This window comes from Chlorocebus sabaeus, chromosome 18, assembly GCF_047675955.1.
Source record: "Chlorocebus sabaeus isolate Y175 chromosome 18, mChlSab1.0.hap1, whole genome shotgun sequence".
Lineage (NCBI taxonomy): Eukaryota > Metazoa > Chordata > Mammalia > Primates > Cercopithecidae > Chlorocebus > Chlorocebus sabaeus.
In genome coordinates, this window is record NC_132921.1 from 61,502,085 (window position 1) to 61,526,421 (window position 24,337).

The window sequence follows — 24,337 nt, forward strand, 5'->3', positions numbered from 1 at the left end:
CAAAGTATTATTCACGAATTAATTAGGCTGGGATGATCAGAAAATAGCACAGTAAACTATTAAAGGGAGGGAAGAGAGTGTAATTTAAGTTATGATATCACCAAAACCATGAAATACTGGAAATGCTTTATACTAGGATTTTCTTACAAAGTGTGAAGGCTTGGTGGAAGAGGAGGTTGACCCTAATAAATAAAAAGGGATTATCAAAATATACACATTTTAATCCTCTATAAATTTTTACATTTATAATATGTATAAAATATTTTAATCCTCTGTATTGGATGAGTGTTTAAAATAAATGTAAAAAGTAAATATGAAATATCTAATATCTCTCTGATTGTCTGCAGGGCAGGGGTGGAATAGAAAGAAGTATGAAGAGGGAACACTAAAAAATGTCCTAAAATAGTAGCATTCTTGTAGAAAGTACTTGGAATACTGGAAAAGCCTTGACCTGGCTTTGCAAAGGCAGGTCAAGAATTGCAAAGGCAATTCTAAACAGACCATCTCAGGGAAGTCAACAACTGTGAATTTCAGTCTCTTTATCTATAAGATGAGATGATAATACTTGTCTTTCTTACAGACATCTGTTGTGAAGTCACAGGAGATAATGTGAATGAGAGCATAATCATTTCTCATTCCTCTCCATGCCATAATTACTAGTTTCCAGCCTTGAGCACCGCATGTAATAATTAGAAATATGTCAGACAATATTAGAGAGAAAATAGCAAAAAGAAAACAAAACTGAAACCCACCATCTGTAGTGCAAGATCCTTCTGGGGCAGGTTTTTGTGAATAGGGAATTGGTGGACTGTTTGAATCAGACATTTCTTCATCGTCTTCATCGTCTTCCATTTCATTAACTGTTAGATTGTTAGAAAAATCCAGACTTCCATTTTGAGTGTAGCGGTTTACCAAATCTTTGTCCAGATCCTCCACCTTGGGTTTGACATCTGGATAAACAAATAAATCATAGCAGATTTAACAAAAAGATACTTATGGAAAAATGCACAGTTCTGAAAGACATAATTGAAGAAAAGAAGTCTAGCATTTTCTAACATTTAGCTAATTTATCTCAGAGGTCCCAAGATTTGGAATCCCCACTTCTAAAACAAGAATCTCACTTTTTAAAAAAGGAGTCCAGTGACCGGGCGCGGTGGCTCACACCTGTAATCCCAGCACTTTGGAAGGCTGAGGTGGGCAGATTACAAGGTCAGGAGTTCAAGACCAGCCTGACCACCATGGTGAAACCCTGTCTCTAATAAAAATACAAAAAAATTAGCCAGGCCTGGTGGCGTGTGCCTGTAGTCCCAGCTACTCAGGAGGCTGAGGCAGGAGAATCGCTTGAACCCAGGAGGCGGAGGTTGCAGTGAGCCAAGATCACGCCACTGCACTCCAGCCTGGGCGACAGATGGAGACTCCATCTAAAAAAAAAGAAAAAAAAAAAAAGAAAGAATCCAGAAGTACATATGATTGAGAAACTTACCTGCAGACGAGAAAGGATGCTGGTCAGGGTCCAGGTACAGCTGGGAAAAAATTGGCCGTGGTACCACACTACTACATCTGAGTGAGGCCTCTATGGAGTTGTGGAGAGCTTCCTCAAATCGAGCAGATTTCAGTTGCCCAGCATACGAATTCCCCATGATCTACACCTACCCATCCCCAACAAAAAGAAGAAAGGATAAAATCTATATAATTAGAGGTTCTATGTCTCAAAGCGCAGGTAGAGCTAACATAAACTATGTCCATATATCTTGTTAAGGTGTGAAATATATGAACTACCCAGATATCTTAAGACAGCTTGTGTAAGTTACTTGTTATCATATCACATGTGCTTTTTGTCTTCACAGCCCAAACCCAACTCAAAAAGCCCCTTTAAGGGATTTTGTATCTATAACAGTAATAAATGCTTAAGTCAAGGCTCTCCAACCAGTAAATCAAGACTGACCTGTCAATCATGAATCCCAACCTGGTTAACAGTGTGGCCATGACACCTTTATAGGAGGCTACTATAACTCCCTAGAAACTCTATCGGTGGTTTCAGAGTAAGTAATGAATTTTTTCTTTACAACGATCTATTACTCTAGATGGGGGAAAAAGCCTCTCTTCTGGAAAAAAAAATGAAAGCTTTATGGTTATATATTTAATTAAATTTCTGAAAGCAAGACTTGAGCCTTTTCAACTCGAATAATTCATTTATGTATTACTAGTATTTGAAAAACTCTGTGGTTTCTTTTGCTTCATCTGAAGTACAATCTTATTTGGGACGCTTCACGAAAGTATATAGCAAAAAGCTTTGAAGCCATGACCTTTACTTCTCATCACTAATATTTATATAGTACTACAGTACTTGCTGGTTACAAAAATTTCCATGTATAGGCTGGGCATAGTGGCTCACACCTGTAATCCCAGCACTTTGGGAGGCCGCAGCAGGTGGATCATGAGGTCAGGAGATTGAGACCAGTCTGGCTAACATGGTGAAACCCCGTCTCCACTAAAAATACAAAAATTAGCCAGGCATGGTGGCATGTGCCTGTAGTCCCAGCTACTCAGGAAGCTGAGACAGGAGAATCACTTGAACCCAAGAGGCGGAGGTTGCAGTGAGCCAAGATTGTGCCACTGCACTCCAGCCTGGGCGACAAGAGCGAAACTGTCTCAAAAAAAAAAAAAAAAAAAAAATTCCATTTATAACAATAACAACAACAACAATTTACTGGGTGCTAATTAGTGGCTAGATTAATGATACTCAAAGGGTCCTGGGGTGGGGTGGGGGGGCAAGACCCTACCCTTTCAATGGTCCATAAAGTCAAAACTATTTTAAAAAAAATTTTTTTTGAGACACAGTGTCTCTCACTCTATTACCCAGGCTGGAGTGCAGTGGCACAGTCTTGTCTCACTGCAACCTCCGCCTCCCAGGTTCAAGCAACTCTCCTCAGCCTCCCAAGTAGTTGGGACTACAGGCACACGGCAGCACACCAGGCTAATTTTCGTATTTTTAGTAGAGATGCAGTTTCCCCATGTTGGCCAGGCTAGTCTTGAACTCCTGACTTCAAGTGATCCACCTGCCTGGGCTTCCCAAAGTGCTGGGATTACAGGCATGAGCCACCACACCGAGCCAAAACTATTTCAAACTATTTAAACAAATTTTTTTTTTGTTCAGAACTGGTAGGTAAGACTTGTAGGAGCTGGTTCGGCTGTTCAACAGTGCTCTCAAGAACAGAGCTCTTCCTGTCATTCTGCTCCATCACCCTGAATGTGTTGACTTTTACTCTCGATCTTGTCCCCAAATAGCTGTGACAAACCAAGACATCATGTCTACATTCCAAATAATCAAAAGGGCAAAAGGCCTTCTTTTTAGAAACCTTGGTCTTTTTATTTGGAATGGAATGCCACTTCCCAGCAAACTTTTCCTTGAATCTCTGGCTAGAAATGGGTCAGCTGTCCATTCCTGAGCATATCATCAAACTATTACTTGGATATTATTTGTCTTTTTCACTCTGATTCACTCATATAGGTACGTGGAGTTTTCCAGAATCTGCAGGATGTGTGATATTGCAACTGGTTGAATGCGGAAGCACATAAGCTACTCACTAACTTGTCTTTGGCAAATACAATTATTTTTCATAAAATATGCTATCTCTGTTCATATATAGTGGGGTTTTATTATAATTTCTAAAAGTAATATATATTTGTAAAAATTTTCAGTTTTAATTTTTAATAAAAACTATGGGGTCCTCAATAATCTTTTTTTTTTTCTTTTTTTTTTGAGATGGAGTCTCACTCTGTCACCTCGTCTGGAGTACAGTGGTGCAATCTCAGTTTACTGCAATCTCTGTCACCTGGGTTCAAGCAATTCTCCTGCCTCAGCCTCCTGAGTAGCTGGGATTACAGGCGCCTGCCACTGTGCCTGGCTAATTACTGTATTTTTAGTAGAGACAGGGTTTCACCATCTCGGCCAGGCTGGTCTTGAACTCCTGACCTCGTGATCCACCCCCCTCAGCCAAAGTGCTGCGATTACAGGTGTGAGCCACCACACCTGGTCAATAATCTTTAACTGTATAAATGGGTACTAATACTAACAGTCTGAGAACTATTGGGCTAGATAGTCTACTAAGCACTTTATAAAAATGGCTATATTTAATCCTCAGTATTCTGAAGAAGGTATGACTTCTTTCCACTTCACAGATTAAAAAACAAAATCAAAAACCAAAACCTGAAGACACGAAGTGGCCAGTTCACTACCATTCAACTAGTAAGGGATAGAGCCAGGACTCAGGATCCAGCCATGTGATGACAAAGCCTGCACTCTTACTGTACAGCCTCACCTTGGATAAATCTCATTTCAAGACAGGTAATTTTGAGAATATCTCAGGCCCCCCCTATCAAAGAGAGGGATAGAATTTAAAATTTATCTGGAATGCCAACTCTGATTAACTCCCTGGAGACAGTCCCTGGTGGACTGGTTGAGAAGAACCCTGAGGATGCATCTGTGTTCATCAGGAAAGGGTGCCAACACCCAGTGTGCCCACTCATGAGCCCAGAAGAGGTGATGCATGGGAATCCACGACTCTATCTCAAGTTTCCCAGACTCACACACTAAAGCTCTGTGGAAGATGTCGGTGCCCCTGAGCTACTTTTACATAGCAAACAAGACTTCTGATATGATTCCTGGTGGCAGTGAGTAGTATGTAGTGATTTCCATCAGAGTGGCTGGGTTTGTCAAAGTTTTATTAGAGATTACTATGATTTGGAGAAAAAGCCGGTGTCCTATTTTGGCAACTTTTCTCATATAGGTAATAAAACCAAAATGCCATGAATTTAAATTATCAGGTTTCTTTTTAACAAAAAGCTTATACTCAAAATGTACAATACCCAATTACAAGTTGCATATGTATATAAAATACCCAATTAAAAGATGAAGAAATAGAAGAAAATCAACAAAGTCTGTCAACTGAAATGTTCCTGAAACACCAAGTTTTAGACCAGGCTCCTAAGACTCCCCACCAATACAACACAAACATTAAAATCTTTTTTTTTTTTTTTTGAGACAGAGTCTTGCTTTGTCACCTAGGCTGGAGTAAGTGCATGATCTCCGCTCACTGAAAGCTCTGCCTCCCGGGTTCCCGCCATTCTCCTGCCTCAGCCTCCCGAGTAGCTGGGACTACAGGCGCCCGCCACCACGCCCAGCAAATTTTTTTTTGTATTTTTAGTAGAGACGGGGTTTCACTATGTTGGCCAGGATGGTCTCCAACTCCTGACCTTGTGATCCGCCCGCCTCAGCCTCCCAAAGTGCTGGGATTACAGGTGTGAGCCACAGCGCCTGGCAACATTAAAAATTTTTAAAGCTCAAAAGTAATTTACTTTTCAGCAGCACCACACGTGATCAAAACAGGGTGGAGGTTGGAGGAGAAATAGGCTGTGCCACTAGTTTATGCATCTAAGTCGAAATCCAACAACCATTTCATTTCACCTTTCTTCTTTGCTAAAGAGAGAAAAGGACCAGGAACTAGCACAGAGTTAACATGGGACTGCTTATCTGTGAACAATGAAACAACTTCAAAAGTGAACTTTCAGCCTTTTTCTAGAGCACCAAATGTCTGGAAATATTGCTGCCTCTTAATCTATTACCACTCCAACAAGTTATCTTCATCTTGTTTCCTCTAAATCTCAAAGAGCCCTCATGCCTGAGATGGTTTAACACCTGACTGGAAGTCAATGTGAATAAATTTGACTTCAGGCAGAAGATAGATACTTTTCGAAACTAGTCATTAGATCAAATGCAAAAAGAAAGGCGACTTCTAGACAGGCATGGTGGCTTGTGCCTGTAATCCCATCATTTTGGGGGGCTGAGGTAGGATTGCTTGAGACCAGAAGTTTGAGATCAGCAACATAATGATACCTTATCTCTATTTTTTCTTGAGACGGAGTTATATTCTCATTGCCCAGGCTGGAGTGCAAGAGTGCGATCTCGGCTCACTGCAACCTCTACCTCCCCGGTTCAAGTGATTCTCCTGCCTCAGCCTCCCGAGTAGCTGGGATTGCAGGTGCCTGCCACCACGCATGGCTAATGTTTGTATTTTTAGTAGAGACAGGGTTTCACCATGTTGGTCAGGCTGGTCTCAAACTCCTGACCCCAGGTGATCCACCCACCACCCCAGCTTCCCAAAGTGCTGGGGTTACAGGCGTGAGCCACTGCACATGGCCTATTTTTAGGAGAAAAAAAAAAAAAAAGCAAAAACAAGGAAATGAGGGGCCCAAAAAGCTCACGTCACTTCTGTAGATTGTGAGACATAAATATGAAAAAAAAAAAAAGGGCCGGGCGCGGTGGCTCACGCCTGTAATCCCAACACTTTAGGAGGCCCAGGTGGGCAGATCACGAGGTCAGGAGATCGAGACCATCCTGGCTAACAAGGTGAAATCCCATCTCTACTAAAAATGGAAAAAAAAAATTAGCCGGGCGAGGTGGCGGGCGCCTGTAGTCCCAGCTACTCGGGAGGCTGAGGCAGGAGAATGGTGTGAATCCGGGAGGCGGAGCTTGCAGTGAGCGGAGATCCCACCACTGCACTCCAGCCTGAGTGACAGAGCGAGACTCCGTCTCAAAAAATAAAAATAAAAAAAAAAAAGACAGAAAGTCACCTTGTGGTTTCCACTATATACTTGTATTGTATTGTATGTATCTGGCTGACATCAAGTTTATAAGACTCCATTACGTTGCTTCTCCATATTTTTTATTGTAAAATTACAAAAGGACAAACTATATTAAATATTTTGTCATAGCGCTACAGACCTCTGAGATACAAACAAGCACTTCTGTGACTTTGAGAAAATGTCTAAGAAAAGGACAGTAAAAAATATGAGCAAGTCTTTCTGCATCGCTAATTCATCGCTCACAATGCAGACGGGACCAACTACAAACCACCACAACATTGTGGCTTGCAGCCTTGCTGCTCTATCCTTTTCCCTTTTTCCACAGAAAGAAAAATTGCAGAATGGGGATGTGGGTAAAACAGGTAGCCTCTATCTCCGGTGACTTTAGGAAGGGGGGCTAGAGAGGTTGGAAATAAAAATTTAAAAAAAAAAGAGTAGCTTGAGAAACAGCTGCCCGCTAATGCTTCCACGCCTCTCCTCAATCCTTTTTTGCCTTTTGAAAATGGAAAAGAGTAGGAATGCACTCTGAGGGACAGTACTCCTTAATCTGTATGTTTTCATTTCCTTTTTGTGAAATGTTTCATAGTCAATAATTACTCTATTGTTAAGACTGTACTTCTATAGTATTTATTAAGTACATAGCAGAGAGGTCGGGTGCAGTGGCTCCGACCTGTAATCCCAGCACTTTGGGAGGCCAAGGTGGGCAGATCACCTGAGGTCAGGAGCGTGAGACCAGCCTGGCCAACATTGCAAAACCCCGTCTCTACTACAAACACAAAAAACAGCCAGGCATGGTAGCAGGCACCTGTAATCCCAGGTACTAGGGAGATTGAGGCAGGAGAATCACTTGAACCCTGGAGTAGAGGTTGCAGTGAACTGAGATCACGCCACTGCACTCCAGCCTGGGCAACAAGAACAAAACTCTGTCTCAAAAAAATTTTTAAAAAGTATACAGCAGAGAGAGAGAGAAATGCCCTCCTCAGTGATAAAATTTTCCCTTAACTCTCAAATACTTTGTACAATTAAAGCATTGATTTCAGAATATATAGTCTGACTTGTAGTTAAAGTTGTATGTGAAGCACGTGTTACAATGGCAGGCATTACTGGCAGTTAATATAATGGTAGCTGTTGTTATTATTACTAGTAGTAGTGACGGTGGTGGTGGTGGTGGTGGTGCTGGTGATGGTGGTGGTGGTAGTTATTGTCAAAAAATGTGAAAGAAAAGCATCCCTTCAACGATTGCAAGAGTACCATGGAGAGCTTACTAAGTGCCGAGCAAGCACTATTATTACTCACATTTTCAAGATAACTGAGGCTTAGAGAAGTTAAGGAACTTGCCTAAGATCAGTCTACAAGGAAATAGGTAAGACAGGGTAGAATCAAATCAGTTTGGCTCACAGGCAGCTCTCCTAGGTGATATCTTTATCACTCAGACCATTAAGCTACTAAACCACTGACCAAGATGGCCCAGTTGGGTAAATGGATACTCCGTAATGTACTACAAAATTGCCGACCGCCAAAGAAAAAAATCAGAAAAGAAAATGTTTGTTTGCTGATGCAGCCTCATCTCTATATATAACAGTTGCAAGACAGGCTGAAAAGGAAATTTTAACTTAAGATACAAGCCTAAGAGTCACAAAACCAAATAACAATTTTAAAAATCACAACAAAATAACCCTACCTCTCTATTAAAAAACTCCTCACATCAGGACCAGGCGCAGTGGCTCACGCCTGTAATCCCAGCACTTTGGGAGGCTGAGGTGGGCAAATCACAAGGTCAGAAGTTCGAGACCAGCCTGGCCAAGATGGTGAAACACGTCTCTACTAAAAATACAAAAATTAGCCGGGCATGGTGGTGGGCACCTGTAATCCCAGCTACTCGGAGAAGCTGAGGCAGAAGAATCGCTTGAACCTAGGAGGTGGAGGTTGCAATGAGCCAAGATCGTGCCACTGCATTCCAGCCTGGGCAACAGAGTGAGACTCTTGTCTCAAAAAAACCAAAACCAAAACCAAAACCAAAACAAAACAAAAAACCTCCTAACATCAAAAATTAGCCAAGATTGGTGGCGCGTGCCTGTAGTCTCAGCTACTCGGGAGGCTGAGGTGGGAGAACTGCTTGAGCCCAGGAAGTCGAGGCTGCAGTGAGCCATGATCATGCCACTGTACTCCAGCCTGACTGACAGAATGAGATCCTGTGTGGAAAAAAAAAAAAAAAAGAAAAGAAAAAGAAGAAGAAAAAAAGTACCCCTTTTGACTAAGTATAAATATATTTTCAAGTATACACTTGGGGTTTTGATAAAAGTTTCTTTTAATACCAACTATCTGGAACAAATAAACATTAATTTTTAAAACTATTTTTACAAAGGAAATGACAAGGAAGAACAAGAAAAACACTGGTTTTTAAAAGATCATGTACAAGCTAAAAGAAAAAGAACTGAATCTTAAACACTAATTTGAGGTTGTGTGATTTTAACAGCAAAGTAAGCTGTGGTACAGGTAGATGGGGATGTACATATTCTAAGTAATAACTCATTTTTTAAAAAGTTTTAAAATAAGTATTTCTAAGCTTTGTTTACTGAAAAATCTGAGAAGCAATAACATTCAATTACTATTAATAAGCACTTTCTATACTCTGATTGTAGTGGCCTAATGCCTTCCACACTGAAAGGAATCAAGATTTTTTCAAGGTATGACCAGTTCCAAGTCTGGGGCAGGGAATATGCAAGATGAGCCTCGAACATCTGAACAAGAAAGCAAAGGTTATCAAGAACTAATAAGGCCGGGTGCAGTGGCTCACACTTGTAATCCCAGCAATTTGGGATGCCAAGGCAGGCAGACGGCTTGAGTCCAGGAGTTTGAGACCAGCCTGGGCAACATGACGAAACCCTGTCTCTACAAAAACAAAAATTAACTGGGCATGTGGTGGTGTGTGCCTGTGGTCCCAGCTACTCAGGAGGCTGAGGCATGAGAATTCTTTGAACCAGAGAGGTGGAGGTTGCAGTGAACTGTGATTGTGCCACTGCACTCCAGCCTGGGTGACAAGAAAAAAAAAAAAAAAGAACTAATGAAGCATGTTAAAAGACATAGGAGACTATTTGAAGAGCTCCCATAGGCAGAGATTAGAGAAACCAAACAAAAAAGAGAATAGATCCAACTGACTGAAGCATATTTAAAATACAAAAATTCACAAATTAATTTTACTACTAAAGGAGAAAAAGCAAGAGCTCCTTTTGGAAAGACAAAAACAGAGCACTACAAGCAGAAAAGAAAAGAGCGAAGCATTTATTCTCCTCTTTCTGTACTTTGAAAAGAGCAAAGCATTTATTCTGCTCTTTCTGTACTTCAAAAAGAAAAGAGCAAAGCATTTATTCTCCTCTTTCTGTACTTCAAAAAGAAAAGAGCAAAGCATTTATTCTCCTCTTTCTGTACTTTGAAAAGAGCAAAGCATTTGTTCTGCTCTTTCTGTACTTCCAAGTAACCAAATAGTCCTGATTATTGAGAGTTTGAATTTTTTTAAAAGAAGAATTCCAGCTAAAAAATGGTCAAAGAGGGCCAAGCACAGTGGCTCACGCTTGTAATCCCAGCACTTTGGGAGGCCGAGGCGGGTGGATCATGAGGTCAGGAGATCAAGACCATCCTCGCTAACATGGTGAAACTCCGTCGGTACTAAAAATACAAAAAATTAGCTAGGCATGGTGGCAGGCGCCTGCAGTCCCAACTACTCGGGAGGCTGAGGCAGGAGAATCGCATGAACCTGGGACACGGAGGTTGCAGTGAGCCAAGATAGCACCACTGCACTCCAGCCTAGATGACAAGGGCAAAACTCTGTCTCAAAAAAAAAAAAAAAAACAGGAGGGGGGCAAGGAATGACAGAATTATAAAATTACCACTTTGTAACCCCTAATGAAAAATTCACGCAGGCAATGGTAGTAAGTGAAACCATGAGATAGAAGGTTGATGGGGAACTTTATAATGGAGAGATCACGCTGTCACCTCCTGAACCCACTGGCTGAGCTTAGCATCACTAAACGTGAGGCAGTGAGATGCTGCGTGCCTCCTCAGTGGAGACGATATGAAGCACACTCACCATCTAGGAAGCATTGCTGCCAAAGGGTGTCAAGAATTTAGTCACCCCTCTAGAACAGGGGTGTCCAATCTTTTGCCTTCCCTGGACCACACTGGAAGAAGAAGAAATGCCTTGGGCCACACATAAAATACACTAACACTAACAATAGCTGATGAGCTAAAAAAAAAAAAAAAAAAAAAAAAAAAAAGAAAGAAAGAAAGAAAGAAAAAGCAAAAAAATTCATAATTTTTTTTTGTTGTTGTTTTGGTGTGATCTTGGCTCACCACAACCTCCACCTCCCGGGTTCAAGTGATTCTCCTGCCTCAGCCTCCCAACTAGCTGGGATTACAGGCGCCCGCCACCACGCTCAGCTAATTTTGTACTTTTAACAGAGACGGGGTTGCTCCACATCGGTCAGGCTGGTCTCGAACTCCAGACCTCTGGTGATGCACCCGCCTCGGCCTCCCAAAGTTCTGGGATTACAGGCATGAGCCACTGCACCTGGCAAAAATCTCATCATGTTTTAAGAAAGTTTACAAATTTGTGTTGGGTCGCATTCAAAGCCATCTTGGGCCACACTGGAAGAAGTGTTCTGAGACACACATAAAATACACTAACGATAGCTGATGAGCTAAAAAACAAAACAAAAAAAATTGCAAAAAAATCTCATGTGTCAAGCGTAGTACTAAAAAGACAAATTTGGGGCCGGGCGCCGTGGCCTGTAATCCCAGCTACTCAGGAGACTGAGGCAGAGAACTGCTTGAATCCGGGAGGCGGAGGTTGCAGTGAGCCGAGATCATGCCACTGAACTCCAGCCTGGACAATGGAGCAAGACTCTGTCTCAAAAAAAAAAAAAAGACAAATTTGTATAACTTCCTAGTTTTCTATTATCTTTTCCTTTACAGATGTCACTTTCTAAATTTTAACAATTATTCACTCAGCATTTATAGAAATTCTACTGTCATAGGGATTAATTACATTGACTCAGGAGTCCAGTGACCTTAATTCAAATCCTGTACCCACCTACTCCTAGTATGATATTGGGCAAATTGTTCAATCTTTCATCTATAAAATGGAGATAGTACTTTCAATTTCATAGATTTTTGTGAAAATACATGAGATTTTACATACAGTAATAATTTTTTTTTTTTTTTTTTGAGATGGAGTCTCGCTCTGTCGCCCAGGCTGGAGTGCAGTAGCGCCATCTCAGCTCACTGCAACCTCTGCCTTCTGGGTTCATGCCATTCTCCTGCCTCAGCCTCCCTAGTAGCTGGGACTACAGGCGCCTGCCACGACACCGGCTAATTTTTTGTGCATTTTTAGTAGAGACGGGGTTTCACCATGTTAGCCAGGATGGTCTCGATCTCCTGACCTTGTGATCCACCCACCTCGGCCCCCCAGAGTGCTGGGATTACAGGTGTGAGCCACCGCGCCTGGCCATAAGCTTTTAGAATAATCCCTGGCACAGAAAAAAAAAGTGCAGAACATGTTGTTAGTCATAGTAGCGCCTTTTTTTTTTTTTTTTTTTTTTGAGATGGAGTCTCACACTGTCGCCCAGGCTAGGGTGCAGTGGCACAATCTCGGCTCACTGCAAGCTCTGCCTCCCACGTTCACGCCATTCTCCTGCCTCAGCCTCCCAAGTAGCTGGGTCTATAGGCACCCACCACCACACCCAGTTAATTTTTTGTATTTATAGTAGAGACAGGGTTTCACCATGTAAGCCAGGATGGTCTTGACCTCCTGACCTCGTGATCCACCTGCCTCGGCCTCCCAAAGTGCTGGGATTACAGGCATGAGCCACCGCGCCTGGCCAGCAGTGACTATTTTTAAATTAAAAAAAAAAAAATGTATCATTATGCCATACTGAGGATATGAAGAAAAGTAAGATGCATTCTTTCCTTTCTAGGAGTTGGACACTACAGTAGATTCTGGGGCCTTGTTTCTAGGAACAAATAATGTAAAAGTTCCAAAGGCTGCTATTTGGCACTATATACAATTTATTTATTAAGAAACTGTACAATCATATATACAAATCACGAGATGACCTTTAACACCAAGAACAGCACTGCTCAACAGAATTTTCTAAGATAATGAAAATGTTCATATTCTGGACTGTCCAGTATGGTAGCCACTAGCCACAAGTGACAGTTGAACACTTAAAATGTGGCCAGTGTGACTAAGGAACTAAAATTTCAATTTTATTTTATTGTAATTAATTTTTTTTTTTTTTTGGCACAGAGTCTTACTCTGTTGCCCAGGCTGGAGTGCAGTGGCATGATCTCAGCTCACTGCAACCTCCACCTCGGGGGCTCAAGCGATTCTCCTTGCATCATGCCTCAGCCTCCCAAGTACCTGAGATTAGAGGCATGTGCCACCTGCCCAGGTAATTTTCATAATTTTTGTAGAGATGGGATTTCACCATGCTGGCAAGGCTGGTCTCGAAACCTTGGCCTCAAGCGATCCACCCGCGTCAGCCTCCCAAAGTGTGGAATTACAGGCGTGAGCCACTGCGTCCAGCTGTAATTAATTTAAATAGCTACATGTGACTAGTAGCTGTCATACTGAACAGTACAACTCTAGAGTATGTACAATGATTGAGAAATAAAAGATTTCTTAAGTTCTAAGATGCCTGGCTGTGTCCCTACTGATGTGACCTTGAACAAGTCCCCTAACCGCTCTCAAGCTCAATTTCTTTATCTGTAAAATGATTGTATAGGATAGATTATGACTGTCTCTTACAGCGACAAAACTCTTTGTATAAGAAAATTATTTGTTACTGTATTTCTGCTTACATGCTCTTTCTCTATTAAAAATATTGCCTGATGAGAGGGAATAATGTATGACTCTTAGACAAGTAAACCAAACATACTTCCTGTAAGTTTTCAGAGTCTCAAATCCAAAATATTAAACAATTATATATTCTTGTTCTCTCTCTTTTGTGCTCTCTGAGCATTTCATTTATTCTTTTAAATTGATATTTGTCACTCTCCATTATAGTTAGTTTGGTCTAGTATCTGTCTAACTTCCCCCAGTAGATTGTGAGTTTTTGGAGACATATATTTTATTTAATGCTGGAACTGAGTAACCAAAAAAATGAATAAATTGAGCTTTTGTGTCTTATCCAATTATATATTAAACAGGTCTGAAGAGGTATCTCTTTCCAAGCACATTCCATAAAAGCACAAAGTTAACCATGCCTTCAAAACAGAAGTGTTTTATTTCATTTTTATTCATCCTTCTTGCTGAGGATGTTTAGAAAGTGCAAACAGATTAAAAGACAAAAATTTTAAACTCCTTTAATAGTTTTGTACATTTAAATTTGGAAATTTGGACAAATTTATTTTTTCTCTTTTCTTTTTTTCTTTTTTTTTTTTGAGATGGAGTCTCGCTCTGCTGCCTAGGCTGGAGTGTAGTGGTGCAATCATGGCTCACTGCAACCTCCGCCTCCTGGGTTCAAGCGATTCTCCTGCCTCAGCCTCCTGAGTAGCTGGGATTACAGGCGCGTGCCACCACGCTCAGCTAATTTTTGTATTTATTTAGTAGAGACAGGGTTTCACCATGTTGGCCAGGCTGGAAGAATTTCTTTTGATAGTTTGTAAAGTCAAAAGTATTTTAGGTATTCAAATAAAAACCCAACCCTAGTAACTTAATCCTAAAATTTACCCTTTTTAGCAATATACTTACAGATATGCAATATATATTAAATTGTTTTAGAAATAGTTATTATACTATGCTAACTAATTTCATAATAATGATAAAAAACTATCATGATTACAATGCTATTTTTCCTTTGTAACAAAGAAGTACAAGTTACCACTGGAAATCTTTACTTTCTTCCTTGAAATGCCAGAAATTCTTCTGTAAAATAAACACCTCTTGTCAAGACTCTCTGGAACTAGTATAATTACCAGAGGCAATCCTTGTGTAAGATCAAAGAAGCAAAACAATAATAGGCAACGTGTGACCTCTACCATGTCACCAGAGACCAATTTTTCAACAGGGAGAACAGTCAATAATCCAGAACAGAAAACATTAAATAACAAGAAATGCTTCCAACGTGTGGCTCACTACATCTTTCAACGCTGTCACATTCAGAGTTCATAGTCTCTATGGTTTCTGAAAACAAACTTCTGGGGATTTATCACAACAATCATTAAAATCTGCATAAAACACCAGAGGCAAAAAACAACTTGCCAATTTCCCAAATGCAGAGTAGAATTTCAAAAGATACTACAATAATTTTCTAAATTTCATCTGATGCTTTAAATAGTGGGAAGGGCAGAGATAACTAAATATTTTCCACCTAACACTCAACTAATTTCTCTTATTTACCCAGCCCCATTTAATTATCCCAAAGAAGTTGTTTGCAAAGTTGGCTATGAACATTAGCCAGATAAATATAATTAGTAATAATAACATATTAAATACTTCTCCGGGTTTTTTTTTGGCTTTGCTTTGTTTTTGATAATGGTGGGTCACTAAACCCAGAAAGAGGGTCTCTTGTGTAATATATTTGAGTGACTAGGCATTACAAGGGTACAAAGAGGGGTAAATAAATTCCCAAAGTAATTACAGTAAAACAGAAGTACATTTAAAACTGACTTCTAAAAAGTACTGCAAATCAAATTGTGCCTTAGAATCGGCAAAACTTGATGGTTTTTCTTAAATACTATTATCAAATAGCTGTCTTTTTTCAAAATCAGATGTGAATTAGGGGCTGAACAAATATATTTGAATTATTCAACCTGCAAAGCACATATTCTGCCGATAATTCAGAGAGTAAGTAATAAAAGAGGGAGACTTTGCTTGAAAGAAAAAGCACTGTAAATTCAAAGCAACCACGCACATTCTTTTTTTTTTCTTAAACATTCTATTCTTTTATGATTTCTTGCTACCTCCATCTTTCCACTCTGTCATCTGCTCCTGTCTTTCCATCTTCTTAGCTTATTAACATTGCTAATCGTATTTGTCAGTTTTGCCACAATTTTAAGGTTACTTAAACAGCTGTGGGTTTTCTCTAGGCAATTACCAGTCACTATACTTAGGTTTCTAAATTAGTTGTTGAAAGGTGCTTTAACCTTGAGAAAACAGAAAAAGAGCAGACTACGTGCTAAGCCTCACATTTATGTATATGTTTCTTTAACACAAGTGATTATCAAAAATTCAAAAGAAGTCACACACAATTAGTAGATATCATAAATTTATAAATTAGCAAGGCCTATTATATTCCTTATCATTTTATCTTTCTTTCCTTATTATATACATTGTAATATATGCTTTCTCTCTATATATGTGTATAGATTGGAATATAAAAGATAGTATATAAACTGGAATATCAAAATACTGCCAAATTCCTCTAACAGTCTCCTTTCGCAACCTGTCAGGTGGCTAATACCTTTCAAAGGTATCCACAATCATATAAGCGGTCTCTTGAGGTCATGGGTTGTGGTAAAGAGAGCTTTTACAACATGCAGATTTTTCCCTTCTCCATTTCCCTTCAAAGAGAAAACTCCTTATTGTATTGCTTTTCTTATTCTCTATTCGTGACTCTGACACTGATTTTCTTCTTGACCACATTCAGGAAGAAACACAAGGTTGAAGGTTATTTGTCAACTGACAGCCCCTTCTATCAACTATCGACAACTAAATAAAAAATTTGAATTCCGGAAACATACTTCATGTGCCACCCATTTTCCTCATAAGTTAAAATAAATTCAAAGATTACTTTTTAGAGTTAACAAGTTTTGGTGTTTTTAAAGGTTTAATAATAATACCTTGTCTGCAGATTAGGCCAAAAGCTTGTAGAATGAGTTTTAAATTAATATAGGTTCCTGGATTACCTCTCCCCGCTCCACCCTCCCTCACTCCCCACCCGCTACCACTTTCTGCTCCAAGGAAAGAACAAGGTGATATTTCAACAGTGCAAAATTCTTCCTGAGAGAGAAACACTAAAATGATAAACATTTTGAAAAGCAAAGTACACTTCAAACTCCAATTGTTCTTTCAGACCTATATTGACTCTTATAGACATTGCCAACATTTGGTAAGGATTATCCTTCCATTAGACAAAAGCGAGCATTCCTTAGATAAATCAGGAGTTTTTGCCATGAGACTCATAAAACCTTTTCACAACACAGATTTTCAAGAGAATCCTTTAAGGTTTAGGAGGCTGCTCCTTTTACTAAGTAACAAAATACACCCCATGGTGTCTCACTGACCCCACTCAGCTGTCCTTTGACCTCCTCAATTGTTGCAGCCTAACTCCAGGGTCCACAGAATGTGCCTCCCATATCAAAAAGGCTAATGTTGCTTCCTCCTAGCACCTGGTGAAACAAAATGCAACAGTTCTCTTTCTTCTGCCTCCTCCACTCCCTCTCTGACCATTTTCCAGATGTTCCAGGCCCAAATGTTAAGCCCATCCTGGGTTTCAGTATCTGCGTGGTCACCATGAAGGAACAAACAGGGACCAGGCTGAAGTGGCAATGACCCTCTTGTTCTTTTTGGCCTCAAAAGGATACAACGTGTTATAAAAGAGGAAAAGATCTTTGGTCTCTCTTGGAAATGCCAGGCTATTTAAGCACATTGTAACTTCCAAAAGGAGAGAAACAGTCTTAGGATATATATGCCCCTTCTGACAGATAGGAGTTACCTAAACAGTAGCCTTAAATTCTCAGTTCTAAGCAAGCATCTGATTTTCTTTGTTGGGGGGTGGGGAACATCACCTTTTTCCTTTTCTAAATTAAAAGCCTCCTAAAATAGGGGGAAAAAAAACCTTTATAAAATCTTTAGAACATACATCTCAGGATAGTGTTACATAAGACGAATATGTGTAGTCAATAGGGTAAATCTGGGTATTTCTGCAGAAGCCTATAATCTAGAAGTCTCATTTATTAGACAATTTGAAGGACAAAATCATAATCAACAAAAGGGAATAAAGAACTGAATTCTTATTGTCTTAATTTAGGTATATAGGAAATACAGAGGCTGTTGTAGAGAAAGAACTCACTGCAGAAGCTTTCTGGTATGGGATAAGGGGACGGGGGAGGGGAGAGGAAAGCAGGGAAGGAGAGGAGCTCTTACTTTAAGGAGCAAACATAGTAGTTTTAAATACAACTTCCTAAAACAATTTGATCTTGAACAATTGGGGAGGGGCATATATAATTGTACAATACCTTGGTTTATTTAATAACATTTTTGAATCACAGTCATGATTAAGTTGGGCAGTCAACACTTCAGGGAGTCTGTTGCCTAGATTTTAACTTGTTTAAAGCTTTTTGTGCACCTGCAAAAACATAAAAAATAAAAAAATACATATAAAGACATGAGTTAATTTCCAAATACATATTATATAATAATCTAAATATTTATAATTCTCTGAAAATCACACTTAGAAATTATCAAAGTCTTACACTTTAGAACTCCATATACATTATAATGAGCAAATATACAGATACTCCACCTTTCTCAATAGTCTCAAAATAATGACTCCTAATTATAATGTATACTCAAGGATAATTTCCGTTGTTCTTATGATTTCCCCCACTAAAAGTAAGTTGAATAAGTCTGTCAAGTCTGCATTTGTGGCAGATGTTACCATAGTATCAAAAGCCAACAGATGACTTTTAGGAATGAAATTAGTGGAAGGTAATTTTCTTACCTAAGGAATTTAAGAGTAATAATCTCTGATACCCGGGCCAAATTTATCTACTCAAAGAACTATCAAAAATGTAAAACATAATTAATATTGATTAATTTCCAATAAGCCTGCAAAAAAGAGCTATTGTTTCCTACCCTTCTGAGTAGCGTATTCCTAGAAGATATTAAACTAAATAATTATAATTGCATATAATTGGTTGAAAATTATAGTACGCATATTTATCTCTCCTCTAAATAGATTATGGTCAATATAAACTACTACATGGGAAAATAGGAAATATATACATGGTCAATGTAAACTACATGGGAAAATAGGAAATATAGCTGTAAAACATAAAGTGAAATGAAAGCTACCTGTCATTGATTTTTATAGATAACACAAAAGCATTTCTAGTCCTTTGTTATTGTGTTTAAAAAGAAAACAAAAGAGGATTTTCCGAAGAAAGAAACTAACTTCTTTCTTGAATATTTATATGAACTAAATATGAACATTTATATAACTAAAATATTTGAAGTAAAATTAACTTATGTTGTCCACAAATGTTTTTTTCATTTTACTTTTCTCTTATGCCAACTTGAAAGAAAGAAAAAAAATTTTAGATTTTTTGAATAAAAGTATTTATCTTACCTCTTACTGTCAGAAGAAGGTCTTCAGGCAAAATAATAATTAAAAATGGAAGGTCTAGTTTTTCAAACTCACATATATCCCACCCGCCCACACATAAATAGACATCTTTTCCTAAGTCAGCAGGAGCCTTGCTACCTACATCCAAACCCAAGATTACCCCATATGGTCAACAAGGTCAAACTGCATTACTGCCAATGAAACCATATTACTCCACAAGGACCCTAATGATTTAAAAAAAAAAAAAAAAAAAAAAAAAAAGTCAGTAATCTAATTCCAATAGCTTCAGAGTCTAAAATTGCTAATTTTTGGCCACGTGCTGCACACTTCACCTGTTAGTAATGACATTTTTGTATTTTCTTCTAATTACACTCAAAGCTAAGACCTTTGGCCCTGGGCCACAGACCCCTATTCAGGCTGCACACATTCTCTTAAACGACCTGATCCTTTGTTGTCACTCTTACTCTTTCATCTATTATTTACACCCATAGAGAAGGAAGATACTCAACCATTTGTATAGCTTAAAGCTTCTAATCATCTTAATTTCTTTGCCTTTCAACCTATGGTCTTTTTCATAGACAAATGCCAAGAAGTTTGACAAAATCATTTTTTTTTTTTTTTGCAATCATATTGCCCCCTCTTCTCCCTTCTTAGTCCCTGGCCAACCTCCTTCCTGTTCCTTGTCTCTCACAGGAGGGACTTTGTATTAGCCAGGATTTACAAATTTTGACCTTCACCAACAAAATGTATTTCTAAATACAATACAAATCTCCAACTTGTTCTGACAGATCAATAACAATTATATTTCTTTTTTGACCAAAGAACCCCTTAAGTTGAAGTTTACTGAAAATAAGTTAAAATCTGTCCCCAGCCTCCCAAAAGCCTGAGCACAGAATTTTCAGAATTCCTCTACGAAAGTGCCAAAAAGCATTTAGTAAACAATATTAGTTATGTGGCCAAAACTTTTCATTTTAATGTCTGTGCTTGGTCACTTGTTTACAAAAAGAAAATTTAGAAAAAAAGAGGAAGGAAAGAAAAAAGAGAAAATAAAACAAAAATTTTAAGCTTAGATTTCTAATTTAATCTTTAAAACACTGAAAAGACTACTAATTCTCCAAACAGCAAAATCCTCACATAATATATTCTGTATCATTATGATTATTTCCCAACACCTTACCAAGGTTAAAAAATATATATTCAAACACATTTTGCAAATCCAAAGCATGGAATTGTTTACCATGATGCAGATGTCTCCCTCAGATCACGAAAGCCAAAAGATTCTGATTTCCAAGATGTTTATAAAATGACATCTGATCCATCTTTGCTCTCTTCCTCTATTGCTCAGCTTACTCTTGATTTCTAACAGTGTTTCCTTGTTGTCTGTCCCCTCTGCAGACCCTGAAACCCCTTGACTTTTCTTATTTTCACCATTTGCTTCAACCAGCAGTTCACTGGAGACCCATCCATCTTGTAATGCCTAAAGTGACAGATGCTCTCAGGAACGACCACACTGCTGAGTGAACAAAAGATAACATCACCTCCAGGAACTCCAGAGAGAAATACAACTGCAAGCTTAAGACAGGGGCTGACTTGACAGACATTGGACCATAAACCTCTTCTAAGCAAAAACGAAAACAATTGCCACACACACACACAAAATCTGACACAATCAAAGGCAGAAAAGAGTGATTATTTGTGGATTGCCTTTTCACTCTGTAACTCACTTTTCCCCACCCAGTGCTTTTATATTGGGGCAATTCACTCACCAATAGGCAAGAGGAGTTCTTGTGTGTGTTTGAGGGTGGGGGCGGGCAGGGGAGCCTTTCTCAAGTATCTTCTTTTATTCATCAATATTCAAAGTGAAATTCATTCACAAGTGTTTCAGGAGATCTAAGTCTGCCACACAGCATTCTTAAGCCTGACTATCTTGTTTGCATATAGCAATATCTGGACTCAGAAATGCTGACTCAGTTCTACTGCGTGAAAGGCACATGCATGCTTTGCAAATTAAAAACACATTAGAAATTAAAAAGCAACCTGTGACAATGTCAACAATATGTGCAGCACATTTGAAAAAGCTCACCATTCATTCATCAGACAATCTCCAACTTGGGTTAAAAAGACATTTTACAAGAGGATTCTGGGAAGGGCTGCAGAGCTCTTTTCTAACAAAGGAAAGGTCATATTAACATCTCCCAGCAACAAACTAATGACAGGGAAGCTGTAGATGCAGGAGACTCTGCTTGATGCCATCTAGGTTCTAGGACCTTCCTTGTGGCTGTTATTTAAAACATCTTATTTAAAACCATCAGACAGCAATAGGAAGTAAATAGAACTCTAACATTCAGATAAATTCAGTGAAGGGAAAATTTCAAAGAACATAAAAACAAAAACTAACGTGGAGGTCAATTAAGAACATCGTGGTCAATGCCAATTATGGAGATTAACAACCCGTTTTTATAATAGATATCGAGCAACACAGGAAAACCTCTGTTGGAGCTAAATACATTATTTTTCTCAAAAAGGGAAAATGATACAAATATTTATGTTACATCTAAAATAAAAAGCCAAAATGCTTAAGAAAATTTCCATCAACAGTATTTCTAAGAAGAAATCTAAATACGGCATTTTTTTAATAAAAATATTTTTTCTCTAAAATTTTTGTACACAAAGCCTTTAAGTTATGCTACAATCATTTTTCTCTGGCGTTACTAATGACTCCTCTCCTCTCCACTTTCCAAAAAAAAAAAAACAAATTTTAAAGTATATTTTGTCTCCTGTGATTGAATTACTTGTGGAGAGAAGGTTAAAAAAAATTTCAACTTATATAAATCAACATATCAGTTATTTAAACATTTTTATGTCTCTCTTCTTTCCTCAAACACTTCAATGTATCTTTCATAAATAACATAGTATAATGTTTCATAATCTCAGAATTTTCTGTTTTTTTTTTTTTTTAAGGCTGGTAAAGCAGAATACATACAAAATTAAAAAATGAGTATGTAAAATCATATCACAATAGAAAAAGATTAAATAATTATAGAATACTTATATAAAATATTTGTTCTAATATGGACTGGATCTTTAACTAGAAGACTTTATAAACAAAGCCTTATACACAGTGGCCCTAAGTAATCCCCCACAATCTATTAATCCAGAAGTACCACATCATTCAACATTTTCAAACTTTGGCATTAATAACAAGAAAGAGAAGTGACCTTGAAATGACAGCTCCACTGCAGAAGGCTCAAAAAAAGATCCAATTAAATGATCTACATTAAAACACAATAGAATCAATACGCATGCTAGAAAAGTACACCCCTTTGGAAAGTTATTATCTGACTGATCAGAAACAAAACAAAACTTTTTTTTTTTTTTAAGGGCCCCTTCCAGATCACAGTCTGTACTAGAAATCCACACAGGAAAAAAAATCCATCAAAATGAAACCCTAAAAAGGTTTACCCTTCACCATCCTATTTGCACTTCAAAACCCTGTTAGTCCTTCAGTTAAACCCCAGGGCTGAACCATTTCAATAATAAGAGAGGTGGCCAGTGGTGATTTATCTCCCATTTGGCCTCTGGACAGAGCTGTAATGTCTAGGAAGCTTCCCTTCCCTGACTGGATCCCTCCCCCAAGTCTCCACATTAATTTGTGCAGCCTTGGGTCTGCAATACCTTAGAAACAATTCATGTGCCCCTTCCAATCAGATGCAGGAACACTCTGTACTCAAGATTTGGTACATTTTCTCAGCAATGATTTCACAAAATGGCATGCTGCTGACTAATCAGAGCATGGCAAATACCAGTTTACATTTCAGATTCTCTTTGTTATAAGTTACGGAAGAAAAGAAACTTCCTTAACTGTAGCCTCTTTCCTCTCACATACGTTACCGTAACTTCATAAGCTTTTCCCAATGTATACTTTGATACCCTTTATGTTTGGGACCACATTAGCCAATATCCTTCAGTGTGGTACTCATCTAAATTTAAATCTTTGCATTGTAAAAGACCTTAACAAATCCAAAGGAGTGGAGATTTCATAGGTCACAGACTCCTGGGTAAAAAAGACCTAAAAATAGGTAACAGACCACCACGACTGAACTGACTTATTCTACCCTTGTTATCGAATATGTACTGTGTAACTGTCATCACATACACTCACCAATTTTCCTGTAGTAAAATAAACACCAACAATGTTAACAGTTATCTAAATGGAAATATAGATCCCAAAAGTCATCAAATGTGAAACACAGGGAAATTATTCCTTAAAAATGGAGGATATTTTATCACTAAGTATGACCTATCTATTTCATAGTTATGTTCATTTGCTTTCTAAAATGGAAAGAGAATAAAAAGCATATATAACCTTTTCCCTACCTATTCAATTTTTTGTTTTATTTAAATGAGAGGAGGTTTTCTAATTGAGTCTGATAAATTCCAGCTGAATGTCACATTAACAGCTTGTACCAAATGATTCAACTACAGTGATCTAATTTTACCAGTTGAAAATGTTCAAGCTATTTCACTAAATTCACAAGTTTAGAGACTCCATAGGCAAAGATAAATGTATTTCATTGAATCCTAATATCAGGCACTGAGTGCAGTGGCTCATGCCTGTAATCCCAGCACTCTGGGAGGCCGAGGGGGGTAGATCACCTAAGGTCAGTAGATCGAGACCATCCTGGCTAACACGGTGAAACCCCGTCTCTACCAAAAATACAAAAAATTAGCCGGGCGAGGTGGCGGGAGCCTGTAGTCCCAGCTACTCGGGAGGCTGAGGCGGGAGAATGGCGTGAACCCGGGAGGCGGAGCTTGCAGTGAGCCGAGATTGCGCCACTGCATTCCAGCCTGGGCGACAGAGCGAGACTGCGTCTCAAAACAAACAACAACAACAACAACAAAAAATACAAAAAAAAAAAAAAAAATTAGCTGGGTGTGGTGGCAGGCGCCTGTAATCCCAGCTACTTGGGAGGCTGAGGCAGGAGAATTGCTTGAACCCCGGAGGCAGAGGCTGCAGTGAGCTGAGATCGTGTCACTGCACTCCAGCCTGGACGACAGAGGGAGACTTCGTCTCAAAGTAAATAATAATAATAAAATAAAAAACAAAAACCCTAATATCAGTTAAGGAAACTTAAAAATAAAAGTAAATATATGACTGATAGTTTAAAATACAAGAAATATAACTCTTTGTCAACTGAAAGAATTATTCACAATTTTGGAAGTATTTATCAATAAAAGTTATATTTCTTCAATTAAAAAATACACCACAAACATCCTTATACCACATTAGCAAATGTTTTTCATTTTCAGAGCCCTAAATACCACAAATTCCAGGAAAAAAACCT

At 38.6% G+C, this 24,337-nt stretch overlaps 1 protein-coding gene across 5 annotated transcripts in view; it reads right to left on the reverse strand.

The window, feature by feature from the left end:
* GREB1L (GREB1 like retinoic acid receptor coactivator) overlaps positions 1 to 24,337 on the reverse strand; it is a 294,500-nt gene that overhangs the window by 139,358 nt on the left and 130,805 nt on the right. For 3 of the 5 annotated variants that reach the window (XM_037982457.2, XM_037982458.2, XM_037982456.2), the window contains exons 2-4: positions 17,884 to 17,993; positions 1,484 to 1,649; positions 753 to 950 (exon numbers count right to left, since the gene is read on the reverse strand). In XM_037982457.2, the coding sequence (XP_037838385.1) occupies positions 753 to 950; positions 1,484 to 1,640 (355 nt within the window). In that variant the 5' untranslated portion in view covers positions 1,641 to 1,649; positions 17,884 to 17,993. Of the gene's footprint in view, positions 1 to 752; positions 951 to 1,483; positions 1,650 to 17,883; positions 17,994 to 18,995; positions 19,249 to 20,229; positions 21,444 to 24,337 lie in introns of those variants that run through there. The other 2 variants (XM_073006432.1, XM_073006431.1) reach the window with 2 other exon arrangements.